Source organism: Ictalurus punctatus, chromosome 1, assembly GCF_001660625.3.
Source record: "Ictalurus punctatus breed USDA103 chromosome 1, Coco_2.0, whole genome shotgun sequence".
Lineage (NCBI taxonomy): Eukaryota > Metazoa > Chordata > Actinopteri > Siluriformes > Ictaluridae > Ictalurus > Ictalurus punctatus.
The window spans coordinates 102,501-117,500 of record NC_030416.2 but is presented as its reverse complement, the minus strand read 5'-3'; the positions used below and the strand labels follow the sequence as shown (position 1 = coordinate 117,500).

At 45.7% G+C, this 15,000-nt stretch overlaps 2 protein-coding genes across 2 annotated transcripts in view; both read left to right on the top strand.

The window, feature by feature from the left end:
- The window catches only part of LOC108263488 (cytochrome P450 11B, mitochondrial), an 11,821-nt gene extending 1,143 nt beyond the window's left edge, over positions 1 to 10,678 (top strand). Inside the window, exons 2-9 of the mRNA XM_053683860.1 lie at positions 2,600 to 2,755; positions 2,862 to 3,076; positions 5,919 to 6,119; positions 6,486 to 6,664; positions 8,195 to 8,361; positions 9,875 to 9,953; positions 10,066 to 10,302; positions 10,452 to 10,678. Of these exons, the coding sequence (XP_053539835.1) occupies positions 2,600 to 2,755; positions 2,862 to 3,076; positions 5,919 to 6,119; positions 6,486 to 6,664; positions 8,195 to 8,361; positions 9,875 to 9,953; positions 10,066 to 10,302; positions 10,452 to 10,568 (1,351 nt within the window). The 3' untranslated portion in view covers positions 10,569 to 10,678. The remainder of the gene's footprint in view (positions 1 to 2,599; positions 2,756 to 2,861; positions 3,077 to 5,918; positions 6,120 to 6,485; positions 6,665 to 8,194; positions 8,362 to 9,874; positions 9,954 to 10,065; positions 10,303 to 10,451) is intronic.
- A 965-nt stretch (positions 10,679 to 11,643) lies between these two features.
- pklr (pyruvate kinase L/R) overlaps positions 11,644 to 15,000 on the top strand; it is an 11,377-nt gene continuing 8,020 nt past the window's right edge. The window contains exon 1 of the mRNA XM_053683811.1: positions 11,644 to 11,803. Coding sequence (XP_053539786.1) covers positions 11,735 to 11,803 — 69 coding nt within the window. The 5' untranslated portion in view covers positions 11,644 to 11,734. The remainder of the gene's footprint in view (positions 11,804 to 15,000) is intronic.

Genomic DNA, 15,000 nt, shown 5'->3' with positions numbered 1-15,000 from the left:
CCATAACCACTCCCCATGGGAAGGAATTGCCTGAAATTTTAAGAAACCAAAATGTTAAATTTTTCAAAGATGGAAAAAGTTGGAAGAACGTTAGTAATTTTAATCATAAGTAACATTAGCTGTTAAACACAAGTCAAAACACAGTAGCTGCAGTCATCGGGACGTATCAGGAGAGGCGCACTACCAGTAACCAAAGCCGTAGTTGTTGTCCTCGAAAGATGATGACGAGCACAGTCTGCCATTTACACAACCTTGTGATGAAAAACAGATGTTCCAGTGCTTCCAGCTTAGTGCAAGATTTGTCTTCAGATATTGGCATCTCACTGAGTGACCAAATAGTTCAAACAGTGATGGAGGAGGGAATTGGTTAATACAGGCTTTCATGAGTTCATGAGTAGGGGAGATGACCTTTTAGGTGGCATCATGAACGCTAGTGTGTACACCAAAATACTAAAGGAAAAGATGATTCCTAGTCTCGACGCTTCGCAGGAAAGGAATCGTCCAACAAGACAACGATCCTAAACACACTACAAAATGGAATTAGGTTTTGTTTTTGTTTTTTAGAAGAAAGTGAAAACCACCACCTGTCCAAGTATGTCACCTGAATCCCATAGAACACCTCATAGAAGGTAGAGAAGCGTAACGCAACAAGCAAAGAGGTGTTGAAAGGAAATAATCTGTATGGCAGAACATCTCTCCACAGATGTGTGCTAGACTGGTGTCTTCCATGCCAAGGAGACAACCCTCACTTTTATTTATTTATTTTTTTCCCCCCAAAATATTTTTATCGAGAAAGAAAACATACTTCCTGTCACACAGCAACAATACCATTCTCATTTTTTGTTATAGTTACATATACACACATACATACATACAGAGTGTAGAAAAGAAAAACAAAATCAGAGTACAATCAACCAAACAACCCTGAAATAAGAAAATAAACTTTGGTAATATATTCATTTTAAAAAACAGTGATCCTGCCAATTAGAGAAAGGGGGCGGTTACCTCAACTCTGAATGTTGGATTTAACCTTTGAGATAAGGGGAGTGAAATTAGCTGATAAAAGATTAGATCGAGAACGTGTCACGTTGATACCTAGGTATTTAAATTCTGACTGACTAAATGGAAAAGGTAGATCTGACTGTTGGAGAGAAAATGCTGCAGTATTGACAGGAAAACAGTCGCTTTTCTCCAAATTTAACTTATAACCCGAGACAAAACTTAAGGTTTCCAGAACACCTAAGACAGCAGGCATAGAGGCAATAGGATCGGTTACAAACAATAACAAATCATCAGCATATTCCTTTAAACAAGTGTGAAGATCTCAGTGTGATAGACAGAGGCTCCATAGCGACCGCAAAAAGCAGAGGGGATAAAACTTTTTATTTATACCTAGTTTTTATTGTCATTCCTCTATATAGCTTGTATACTTTGGAACTAAATATCATGCATATATATATATATATATATATATATAATATGCAACACAACATTACACAAGTCTACATAAAGTACAAATACATAACTCAGAGTTATCAGACAAGGTGGACACACAAAATATTAGAAAAATATACAAATGAACTCCCACTAGTGTAGGGTGTACTGACTTTTGTTGCTGTTTCTTTTAACATATGGACCTTTCATTACAGTTGAACATTTATGTTTTTTTATATTAATTAAAAAATAAATAAATAAATAATGCTGTATTACAGCAGATTTGTAATCATGTCAGATTATGCAATGTTTACAGTATACAACAACAATATATACACCTTTACATTTATTAATTTAGCAGATGCTTTTATCCAAAGTGACTTACACACGTTTCACTTTCATATATGTTTTTACTTAAAGTTTATTTACAATATTTACAAATTACTAAGATAAAATAAGATATACTAGTGTTTAAAACTGTTTTGGATTTGGCTGCTGAACTAACCACTACAGTACTGCAGGTACCAAGCAAATATACATTTTTATTTAGAATTAAGTAATAATAACAATTATAAATAATAATAGACTGGCGCTAATATCTTTAAGTCATCACACACATACTCAAGACTAAACACTCACACCAAACATTAATGATTCACATTAAACACTCACACTAAACATAAAACACACTAACATGAAGAAGCATTCAACATATGGACCAGTGTCGGTGTTGGGGCAGCATTGGGTCAGTGTCAGTGTTGGGTCGGTATTGGGTCAGTGTCGGTGTTGGGTTGGTGTTGGGTTAGTGTCATTATTGGGTCATTGTCAGTATTGGGTTAGTGTCAGTGTTGGTGTTTGATCAGTGTTCTGTTGGTGTCGGGTCAGTGTCAGTATTGGGTCAGTGTCAGTATTGGGTCAGTGTTGGTGTTGGGTCAGTGCCAGTGTCAGTATTGGGTCAGGGTCAGTATTGGGTCAGTGTCGGTGTTGGGTCAGTGTCAACAGTGTTTGATGTTAGCCCAACACTGACCCAGCACAGAGTCAACAGCACTTCATGTAGTTTAGAACTGATCTAACCCTAGCTACAGTATCACAGATAAATGATACAAAACTTACTTTCTTTATCTGTCTGTCTGTCTGTCTGTCTGTCTGTCTGTCTGTCTCTCAGGCAGTACTTGGGCTCTCAGTGCACTGTGAACATCTTGTTCCCGGTTGATATCGCTGAACTCTTCCACTCTGAGGGACAGAATCCTTGCCGTATGACATTGCAGCCGTGGCACACACACCGTGAAACACGCAAACACAGCAAAGGGGTCTTCCTCAAGTCAGTGTGTGTGTGTGTGTGTGTGTGTGTGAGATGGTGTGTGTAATGGTGTGTAATGGTGTGTAATGGTGTGTGTGTGTGTGTGTAATGGTGTGTGTGTTTTCAGAAACGGACCTGAGTGGCGCTGTGACCGGATGCTGTTGAACCGTGAGGTGATGTTGAACTCAGCTGTACGCCGTTTCCTGCCGCTGTTGGACGAGGTGGCGCGGGATTTCTCTCGTGTCCTGCGGCTTAAAATGCAAACTGAGGGACAGGTGGAGAATGACACACAAACACTGACCTTTGACCCCAGCCCTGAGCTTTTCCGCTTTACTCTGGAAGGTCAGTGTTTGTGCTGCGCTGCATTTATCACTACTTAGTGTTACTCGCAACTACACACTCACAGCTACACACTCCAAACTACACACTCCAAACTACACACTCACAGCTACACACTCACAACTACACACTCCAAACTACACACTCACAGCTACACACTCCAAACTACACACTCACAGCTACACACTCACAACTACACACTCCAAACTACACACTCACAGCTACACACTCCAAACTACACACACTCACAGCTACACACTCCAAACTACACACTCACAGCTACACACTCCAAACTACACACTCCAAACTACACACTCACAGCTACACACTCCAAACTACACACTCCAAACTACACACTCACAGCTACACACTCACAACTACACACTCCAAACTACACACTCACAGCTACACACTCCAAACTACACACACTCACAGCTACACACTCCAAACTACACACTCACAGCTACACACTCCAAACTACACACTCCAAACTACACACTCCAAACTACACACTCACAGCTACACACTCCAAACTACACACTCACAGCTACACACTCCAAACTACACACTCCAAACTACACACACTCACAGCTACACACTCACAGCTACACACTCCAAACTACACACTCCAAACTACACACTCCAAACTACACACTCACAGCTACACACTCCAAACTACACACTCACAGCTACACACTCCAAACTACACACTCACAGCTACACACTCCAAACTACACACTCACAGCTACACACTCACAGCTACACACTCCAAACTACACACTCACAGCTACACACTCCAAACTACACACTCACAGCTACACACTCCAAACTACACACTCACAGCTACACACTCCAAACTACACACTCCAAACTACACACCCCAAACTACACACTCACAGCTACACACTCCAAACTACACACTCACAGCTACACACTCACAACTACACACTCCAAACTACACACTCACAGCTACACACTCCAAACTACACACTCACAGCTACACACTCCAAACTACACACTCCAAACTACACACACTCACAGCTACACACTCACAGCTACACACTCCAAACTACACACTCCAAACTACACACTCACAGCTACACACTCCAAACTACACACTCACAGCTACACACTCACAGCTACACACTCCAAACTACACACTCACAGCTACACACTCACAGCTACACACTCCAAACTACACACTCACAGCTACACACTCCAAACTACACACTCACAACTACACACTCACAGCTACACACTCCGAACTACACACTCACAGCTACACACTCCAAACTACACACTCACAACTACACACTCACAGCTACACACTCCAAACTACACACTCACAGCTACACACTCCAAACTACACACTCCAAACTACACACCCCAAACTACACACTCACAGCTACACACTCCAAACTACACACTCACAACTACACACTCACAGATACACACTCACAACTACACACTCCAAACTACACACTCACAGCTACACACTCCAAACTACACACACTCACAGCTACACACTCCAAACTACACACACTCACAGCTACACACTCCAAACTACACACACTCACAGCTACACACTCCAAACTACACACTCACAGCTACACACTCCAAACTACACACTCACAGCTACACACTCCAAACTACACACACTCACAGCTACACACTCCAAACTACACACTCCAAACTACACACTCACAGCTACACACTCACAGCTACACACTCACAACTACACACTCACAGCTACACACTCCAAACTACACACTCACAGCTACACACTCCAAACTACACACTCCAAACTACACACTCACAGCTACACACTCACAACTACACACTCACAGCTACACACTCCAAACTACACACACTCACAGCTACACACTCCAAACTACACACTCCAAACTACACACTCACAGCTACACACTCACAACTACACACTCACAGCTACACACTCCAAACTACACACACTCACAGCTACACACTCCAAACTACACACTCACAGCTACACACTCACAACTACACACTCACAGCTACACACTCCAAACTACACACACTCACAGCTACACACTCCAAACTACACACACTCACAGCTACACACTCACAACTACACACACAGCTACACACTCCAAACTACACACTCACAGCTACACACTCACTGCTACACACTCACTGCTACACACTCACAACTACACACTCACAACTACACACTCACAGCTACACACTCCAAACTACACACTCCAAACTACACACCCCAAACTACACACTCACAGCTACACACTCCAAACTGCACACTCCAAACTACACACTCACAGCTACACACTCCAAACTACACACTCACAGCTACACACTCACTGCTACACACTCACTGCTACACACTCACAACTACACACTCACAGCTACACACTCACAGCTACACACTCCAAACTACACACTCCAAACTACACACCCCAAACTACACACTCACAGCTACACACTCCAAACTGCACACTCCAAACTACACACTCACAGCTACACACTCCAAACTACACACTCACAGCTACACACTCACTGCTACACACTCACTGCTACACACTCACAACTACACACTCACAACTACACACTCCAAACTACACACTCTCAGCTACACACTCACAGCTACACACACTCACAGCTACACACTCCAAACTACACACTCACAGCTACACACTCACAACTACACACTCTCAGCTACACAATCTGTACATTTACTTATTTTACATTTATTTACATCAGGGAGCTCAGCAAATAACATTGTCTCTCTCTGTCTTTCTCTCTCTCTCTCTCTCTCTCTCTCTCTCCCCCATCTGTGTCTCTCTGTCTGTAGCGAGTTGTCTTGTTCTTTATGGCGAGCGTATTGGTCTGTTCTCATCCGAGCCGTCTCAGGAGTCTGAGCGCTTTATTTTGTCAGTGGAGCGAATGCTGAACACAACTACTCCCCTCCTCTATGTGCCCCGCCCACTGCTCCGCTTCTACAAACCCCTGTGGACGCAACACTCAACTGCATGGGATCACATCTTCAGTCATGGTGTGTGACTTCCTCAACAACGTTGTCCCCATATGCAGTACACACACACACACACACACACACACACACACACTCACACACACACTCACACACACATTCACACACACACAAACAATGTGAAACAATCACTCATAAAACTTTACTATAGGGTGTGTGTGTTTGTGTGTGGAATGGGCTGTGTTGGTTGTGTGTGTGTGTGTGTGTGTGTGTGTGTGTGTGTGTGTACTGGGGTGTGTGTGTGTATTGGTGTGTGTGTTTGTGTGTGTGTGAGTGTTTGTGTGTGTACTGGTGTGTGTGTGTGAGTGTGTGTGTGTGTGTGTACTGGTGTGTGTGTGTGTGTGTGTATGTGTGTGTATGTGTGTGTAGCCGAGGAGCGGATCCAGCGTGTGTATGAGCGGCTCCAGGCTCGGGGGGGCAGTGTGGGGGGAGCAGCAGATGGCTCACAGTTCCCCGGAGTGCTACAGCTGCTGATGGAGAAAGGACAACTTCCTCTGGACCTCATCAGGGCTAACATCACTGAACTGATGGCAGGAGGAGTCGATACTGTGAGTGACACACACGCCATTACACACACACACACACACCCCATTACACACACACATACCCCATTACACACACACACACACACACCCCATTACACACACACACACACCCCATTACACACACACACACACGCCATTACACGCACACACACACCCCATTACACACACACATACCCCATTACACACACACATACCCCATTACACACACACACACCCCATTACACACACACACACCCCATTACACACACACACACACCCCATTACACACACATACACACCCCATTACACACACACACCCCATTACACACACACACACACCCCATTACACACACACACCCCATTACACACACACATACCCCATTACACACACACATACCCCATTACACACTCACACACCCCATTACACACACATACACACCCCATTACACACACACACACCCCATTACACACACACATACCCCATTACACACACACATACCCCATTACACACACACATACCCCATTACACACTCACACACCCCATTACACACACATACACACCCCATTACACACACACACCCCATTACACACACACATACCCCATTACACACACACACCCCATTACACACACACATACCCCATTACACACTCACACACCCCATTACACACACACACACACACACACCATTACACACACACACACACACACCCCATTACATACATACACCCCCATTACACACACACACACACCCCATTACACACACACACACACACACACACACACACACCCCATTACACACACACACACACACACACACCCCATTACACACACACATCCCATTACACACACACACACACACACCCCATTACACACACAACACACACCATTATACAAACCCCATTACACACACACACATACACACACTTCATTATACACACACACACACACACACTCCATTACACACACACACACACACACACACACACACACACACACTCACTCCATTACACACACACTCCATTATACACAGACACACATACACACTCCATTTTATATTATACATACACACTTCATTATATGCACGCACACTCTATTACATACACACACAGACACACAAAATCTGGAAATATCAGCATTACACAGAGCCCATTATACACACACACACACACCCCATTATACACACCTCATTACACACACACACACACTCCATTACACATACACAAACTCCATTATACACACACACACACACTCTATTATACATACACACACTTCATTATATACACACACACACACTCCATTACACACACACCATTACACACACACACACACACACACACACACACACACACACTCCATTACATATACACACAAACTCCATTATACACACACACACTCCATTACACACACACTCCATTATACACAGACACACTGCATAACACACACACACACACACACACACACACACACTCAAACAATATATTTTGTCTCTCTCTCTCTCTCTCTCTGTGTGTCTCTATGTCTCCTGTGTGTCTGTCTTTCTGTTGGTCTGTTAGACTGCGGTTCCTCTGCAGTTTGCGTTGTTTGAGTTGGCGCGTAACCCCAGTGTTCAGGAGTGTGTGCGTGCTCAGGTGCAGTCGTCATGGTTACAGGCAGAGGGGAATCCCTATAAGGCTTTGCAGGGGGCACCGCTGCTCAAGGGCACAGTGAAAGAGACACTCAGGTAATGACCAGTATCACCACCATCACCACTCCCTTCTGCACCATCACCACCATCACCATCACCTTCTGCACCATCACCACCATCATCTCCACTATCACTACCATCACCACCATCACCACCATCATCTCCACTATCACTACCATCTCCACCATCACCACCACCTTCTGCACCATCACCACCATCTCCACCATCACCATCACCTTCTGCACCATCACCACCATCATCTCCACTATCACTACCATCACCACCATCACCACCACTATCACTACCATCTCCACCATCACCACCACCTTCTGCACCATCACCACCATCTCCACCATCACCATCTGCACCATCACCATCACCTTCTGCACCATCACCACTCCCTTCTGCACCATCACCACCATCACCACCACCATCTGCACCATCACCATCACCTTCTGCACCATCACCACTCCCTTCTGCACCATCACCACCATCACCACCACCATCTGCACCATCACCATCACCTTCTGCACCATCACCACCATCATCTCCACTATCACTACCATCACCACCATCATCTCCACTATCACTACCATCTCCACCATCACCACCACCTTCTGCACCATCATCACCATCACCTTCTGCACCATCACCATCACCACTCCCTTCTGCACCATCACCACCATCACCACCACCATCTGCACCATCACCTTCTGCACCATCAACACCATCATTTCCACTATCACTACCATCACCACCACCATCACCACCACCTTCTGCACCATCACCACCACCTTCTGCACCATCACCACCATCTCCACCATCACCTTCTGCACCATCACCATCACCTTCTGCACCATCACCATCACCTTCTGCACCATCACCACCATCACCACTCCCTTCTGCACCATCACCACCATCACCACCACCTTCTGCACCATCAACACCATCATCTCCACTATCACTACCATCACCACCATCACCACCACCATCACCACCACCTTCTGCACCATCACCATCACCTTCTGCACCATCATCATCACCTTCTGCACCATCACCATCACCTTCTGCACCATCACCACCATCATCTCCACTATCACTACCATCACCACCATCACCACCATCATCTCCACTATCACTACCACCACCACCTTCTGCACCATCACCACCATCTCCACCATCACCATCACCTTCTGCACCATCACCACCATCACCACTCCCTTCTGCACCATCACCACCATCATCTCCACTATCACTACCGTCTCCACCATCATCTCCACTATCACTACCATCTTCACCTTCACCACCACCTTCTCCACCATCACCTCCACTATCACTACCATCACCACCATGACCGCTAGCATCTCCACTATCACTACCATCTCCACCATCACCAACATCACCTCCACTATCACTACCATCACTACCATGACCACCACCTTGTGCACTATCTCCACTATCACCACCATCAGTACATCATTGATCAATAATCAACAAGCGTGTGTGTGTGCATGTGTGTGTGTATAATGGCGTGTGTGTTTGTGTGTAGGCTGTATCCGGTGGGCATCACAGTACAGCGATATCCAGTCAGAGACATTGTACTGCAGAATTATCACATACCAGCAGGGGTGAGATTTTCGACATGTACTGAATGATCTGCTCTTTTCCCTGTTTCAGAGTGTGTGTCCTAATAAAAACTGCAGTGCATTGTGGGTATTCTGAGTTGAAATCTCTCTGCAGACTCTGGTGCAGGTGTGTCTGTACCCTCTGGGGCGGAGTCAAGACATATTTCAGGACCCTCTAACCTTTGACCCTGGTCGTTGGGCTGGGGCTGAGGCTGGAGAGGGCCGGGGTAGAAATGTAACAGCGGAGACTGGTTCGGGGGCGGGGTTTCGCTCCCTGGCATTCGGCTTCGGGGCGAGGCAGTGCGTGGGGCGGAGAATCGCTGAAAACGAGATGCAGCTCTTCCTCCTGCACGTGAGTGTGTCACCGGGTTAAAGGTCAAACGGGGGTCTGGAGAACATTAGAACAGGGGGAGCAGAGAGTAAATGAGAGAAATTAAGTCATTGGTGTTGGCGGTCAGATCTAATAAAGGTGTGTGTGTATGTGTGTGTGTTCATTTACAGATTCTGAAGAATTTCCGCTTGAGTGTTTCATCCAAAGAGGAGCTCAGCACCAAATACACAATCATCCTCCAACCGGAATCTCCACCCGCAATCACCTTCTCCCCCCTCTCACACTGATCACCTGTCAATTGTTCAATTATTCACTCAACCAATCAGCAGTTCAGCTGACATGTCAATCAGTCAGGCCCTTAAATCAATTAATAAACGCTATAATTTTCTCTTTCTGATTTTCTCTCCTTATTCACCTACAGTGTGGTGTGTTCTATAATCTCTCTCACTGTTTATTACAGTTCCACACATTGATACACACCTACACACACACACACCTACACACACTGATTCACACTGACATACACACACATCTACACACTGATACACACACAAATCTACACACACTGATACACACACACATACACACACGCTGATGCACAGTGATACACACACTGATGCACACACACACATACCTACATATACTGATACACACACACACACAGTGATGCACACACTGATACACACACACACTGATGCACAGTGATAAACACACTAACACACACTGATACACACACACACTGATTCACACACCTACACACACACCTACACACACACACTGATGGACACACCTACACACACACACTGATTCACACACACACACTGACACACACTGATGTACAGTGACACACACACACACTGACACACACACACTGACACACCTACACACACTGAAATACACACATACTGATACACACACCTATACACACTGACATGCACACACTTATACACACAGACACAAACACTGATACACACACACTGATACACACACAGATACACACAGACATACTCCAAACTCTACACACTGCTCCTGTTAAAGTGTGTAAAAGTCAGAAACAGACTGGGTCTTCATAATTAAACAGAAGTGGAGCTGATCATCTCAGATTGTGTCATAAAACATGACAGCAAATCATTGTGTAAGATGCAAATGAAGGCTGTTTACCAAGGAAAGAGGTATTGTACACACCCACTGTACACGCCCACTATACACGCCCACTATACACGCCCATTGTACACACACACACTGGTTTACGTCAACTGTACACGCCCACTGTACACGCCCATAAGCATTCAGACAGTCAAATTATTCTGATCTCAGTATGTAAACACAGCCAGTGTCCAGCAGATGGAGATAAAATTCATCTCACTCTGTGTGTGCGTGTGCGTGTGCGTGTGCGTATGCGTGTGCGTGTGTGTGTGTGTGTGTGTGTGTGTGTGTGTGTGACTGCGTGCCAATGAGAGAGAGAGAGAAGTCACGTTCCACCCGGAACACGATCTCAGTTTCTAACTCGACGCTCTCTGAGGTGGGAAACTTTTTCTTTTTTGTTTTCATAATAATGTATTTTGGTGAAATGTTTATCAATCGGATCTATTTTACATATTTAAATTTATTACAAAAATATTTAATCACATTTATTCTGGAGTCTTTGTGTGTGCTGTAGTGCAGTGAGTTAGATGTGGGGTTAGATGTGGAAGTAGATGTGGAGGTAGATGTGGAAGTAGATGTGGAGGTAGATGTGGAAGTAGATGTGGAGGTAGAAATGGGGTTAGATGTGGGGTTAGATGTGGAGGTAGATGTGGAGGTAGAGATGGGGTTAGATGTGGGGTTAGATGTGGGGTTAGATGTGGAGGTAGATGTGGAAGTAGATGTGGGGTTAGATGTGGGGTTAGATGTGGAGGTAGATGTGGGGTTAGATGTGGAGGTAGATGTGGGGTTCGATGTGGAGTTAGATGTGGAGTGAGATGTGGGGTTAGATGTGGGGTTAGATGTGGAGGTAGATGTGGGGTTAGATGTGGGGTTAGATGTGGGGTTAGATGTGGAGGTAGATGTGGAGGTAGATGTGGAGGTAGAGATGGGGTTAGATGTGGAGTTAGATGTGGAGGTAGATGTGGGGTTCGATGTGGGGTTCGATGTGGAGTTAGATGTGGAGTTAGATGTGGGGGTAGAGATGGGGTTAGATGTGGGGTTAGATGTGGGGGTAGAGATGGGGTTAGATGTGGAGTTAGATGTGGAGGTAGAGATGGGGTTAGATGTGGAGGTAGATGTGGAGGTAGATGTGGAGGTAGATGTGGGGTTCGATGTGGAGGTAGAGATGGGGTTAGATGTGGGGTTAGATGTGGGGTTAGATGTGGAGGTAGATGTGGGGTTATGTGTGGGGTTAGATGTGGAGGTAGATGTGGAGGTAGATGTGGGGTTAGATGTGGGGTTAGATGTGGAGGTAGATGTGGAGGTAGATGTGGGGTTATGTGTGGGGTTAGATGTGGAGGTAGATGTGGGGTTAGATGTGGCGGTAGATGTGGAGGTAGATGTGGAGGTAGATGTGGAGGTAGATGTGGGGTTCGATGTGGGGTTAGATGTGGAGGTAGATGTGGGGTTAGATGTGGGGTTAGATGTGGGGTTAGATGTGGAGGTAGATGTGGGGTTAGATGTGGGGTTAGATGTGGGGTTAGATGTGGAGTTATGTGGAGGTAGATGTGGAGGTAGATGTGGAGGTAGATGTGGAGGTAGATGTGGGGTTCGATGTGGGGTTCGATGTGGAGGTAGATGTGGGGTTAGATGTGGGGTTAGATGTGGGGTTAGATGTGGAGTTATGTGGAGGTAGATGTGGAGGTAGATGTGGGGTTAGATGTGGGGTTAGATGTGGAGGTAGATGTGGGGTTCGATGTGGGGTTAGATGTCGGGTTAGATGTGGGGTTAGATGTGGAGGTAGATGTGGGGTTCGATGTGGGGTTAGATGTGGGGTTAGATGTGGAGGTAGATGTGGGGTTAGATGTGGGGTTAGATGTGGGGTTAGATGTGGAGGTAGATGTGGAGGTAGATGTGGAGGTAGAGATGGGGTTAGATGTGGAGTTAGATGTGGAGGTAGATGTGGGGTTCGATGTGGGGTTCGATGTGGAGTTAGATGTGGAGTTAGATGTGGGGGTAGAGATGGGGTTAGATGTGGGGTTAGATGTGGGGGTAGAGATGGGGTTAGATGTGGAGTTAGATGTGGAGGTAGAGATGGGGTTAGATGTGGAGGTAGATGTGGAGGTAGATGTGGAGGTAGATGTGGGGTTCGATGTGGAGGTAGAGATGGGGTTAGATGTGGGGTTAGATGTGGGGTTAGATGTGGAGGTAGATGTGGGGTTATGTGTGGGGTTAGATGTGGAGTTATGTGGAGGTAGATGTGGAGGTAGATGTGGGGTTAGATGTGGGGTTAGATGTGGAGGTAGATGTGGAGGTAGATGTGGGGTTATGTGTGGGGTTAGATGTGGAGGTAGATGTGGGGTTAGATGTGGCGGTAGATGTGGAGGTAGATGTGGAGGTAGATGTGGAGGTAGATGTGGGGTTCGATGTGGGGTTAGATGTGGAGGTAGATGTGGGGTTAGATGTGGGGTTAGATGTGGGGTTAGATGTGGAGGTAGATGTGGGGTTAGATGTGGGGTTAGATGTGGGGTTAGATGTGGAGTTATGTGGAGGTAGATGTGGAGGTAGATGTGGAGGTAGATGTGGAGGTAGATGTGGGGTTCGATGTGGGGTTCGATGTGGAGTTATGTGGAGGTAGATGTGGAAGTAGATGTGGAGGTAGATGTGGAGGTAGATGTGGAGGTAGATGTGGAGGTAGATGTGGGGTTAGATGTGGGGTTAGATGTGGAGTTATGTGGAGGTAGATGTGGAAGTAGATGTGGAGGTAGATGTGGAGGTAGATGTGGGGTTAGATGTGGGGTTAGATGTCGGGTTAGATGTGGGGTTAGATGTGGAGTTATGTGGAGGTAGATGTGGAGGTAGATGTGGGGTTAGATGTGGGGTTAGATGTCGGGTTAGATGTGGGGTTAGATGTGGGGTTAGATGTGGAGTTATGTGGAGGTAGATGTGGAGGTAGATGTGGGGTTAGATGTGGGGTTAGATGTCGGGTTAGATGTGGAGTTATGTGGAGGTAGATGTGGAGGTAGATGTGGAGGTAGATGTGGAGGTAGATGTGGGGTTAGATGTGGGGGTAGATGTGGAGTTATGTGGAGGTAGATGTGGAGGTAGATGTGGGGTTCGATGTGGGGTTAGATGTGGGGTTAGATGTGGGGTTAGATGTGGAGGTAGATGTGGGGTTAGATGTCGGGTTAGATGTGGGGTTAGATGTGGGGTTAGATGTGGAGTTATGTGGAGGTAGATGTGGAGGTAGATGTGGGGTTAGATGTGGGGTTAGATGTCGGGTTAGATGTGGAGTTATGTGGAGGTAGATGTGGAGGTAGATGTGGAGGTAGATGTGGAGGTAGATGTCGGGTTAGATGTGGAGTTATGTGGAGGTAGATGTGGAGGTAGATGTGGAGGTAGATGTGGAGGTAGAGATGGAGTTAAATGTGTGTGTCGTCTGCAGAAAAGTACAAATTAAGTCTTTGTATATATTTTGAGTTGGATTAAATTACAATTGGCAGATTTGTTAGACAATTAAAAATGTAAACAATAACAACAAAACGTGTGTTGTGTGTGTGTGTGTATGTGTGTGTATGTGTGTGTGTATGTGTG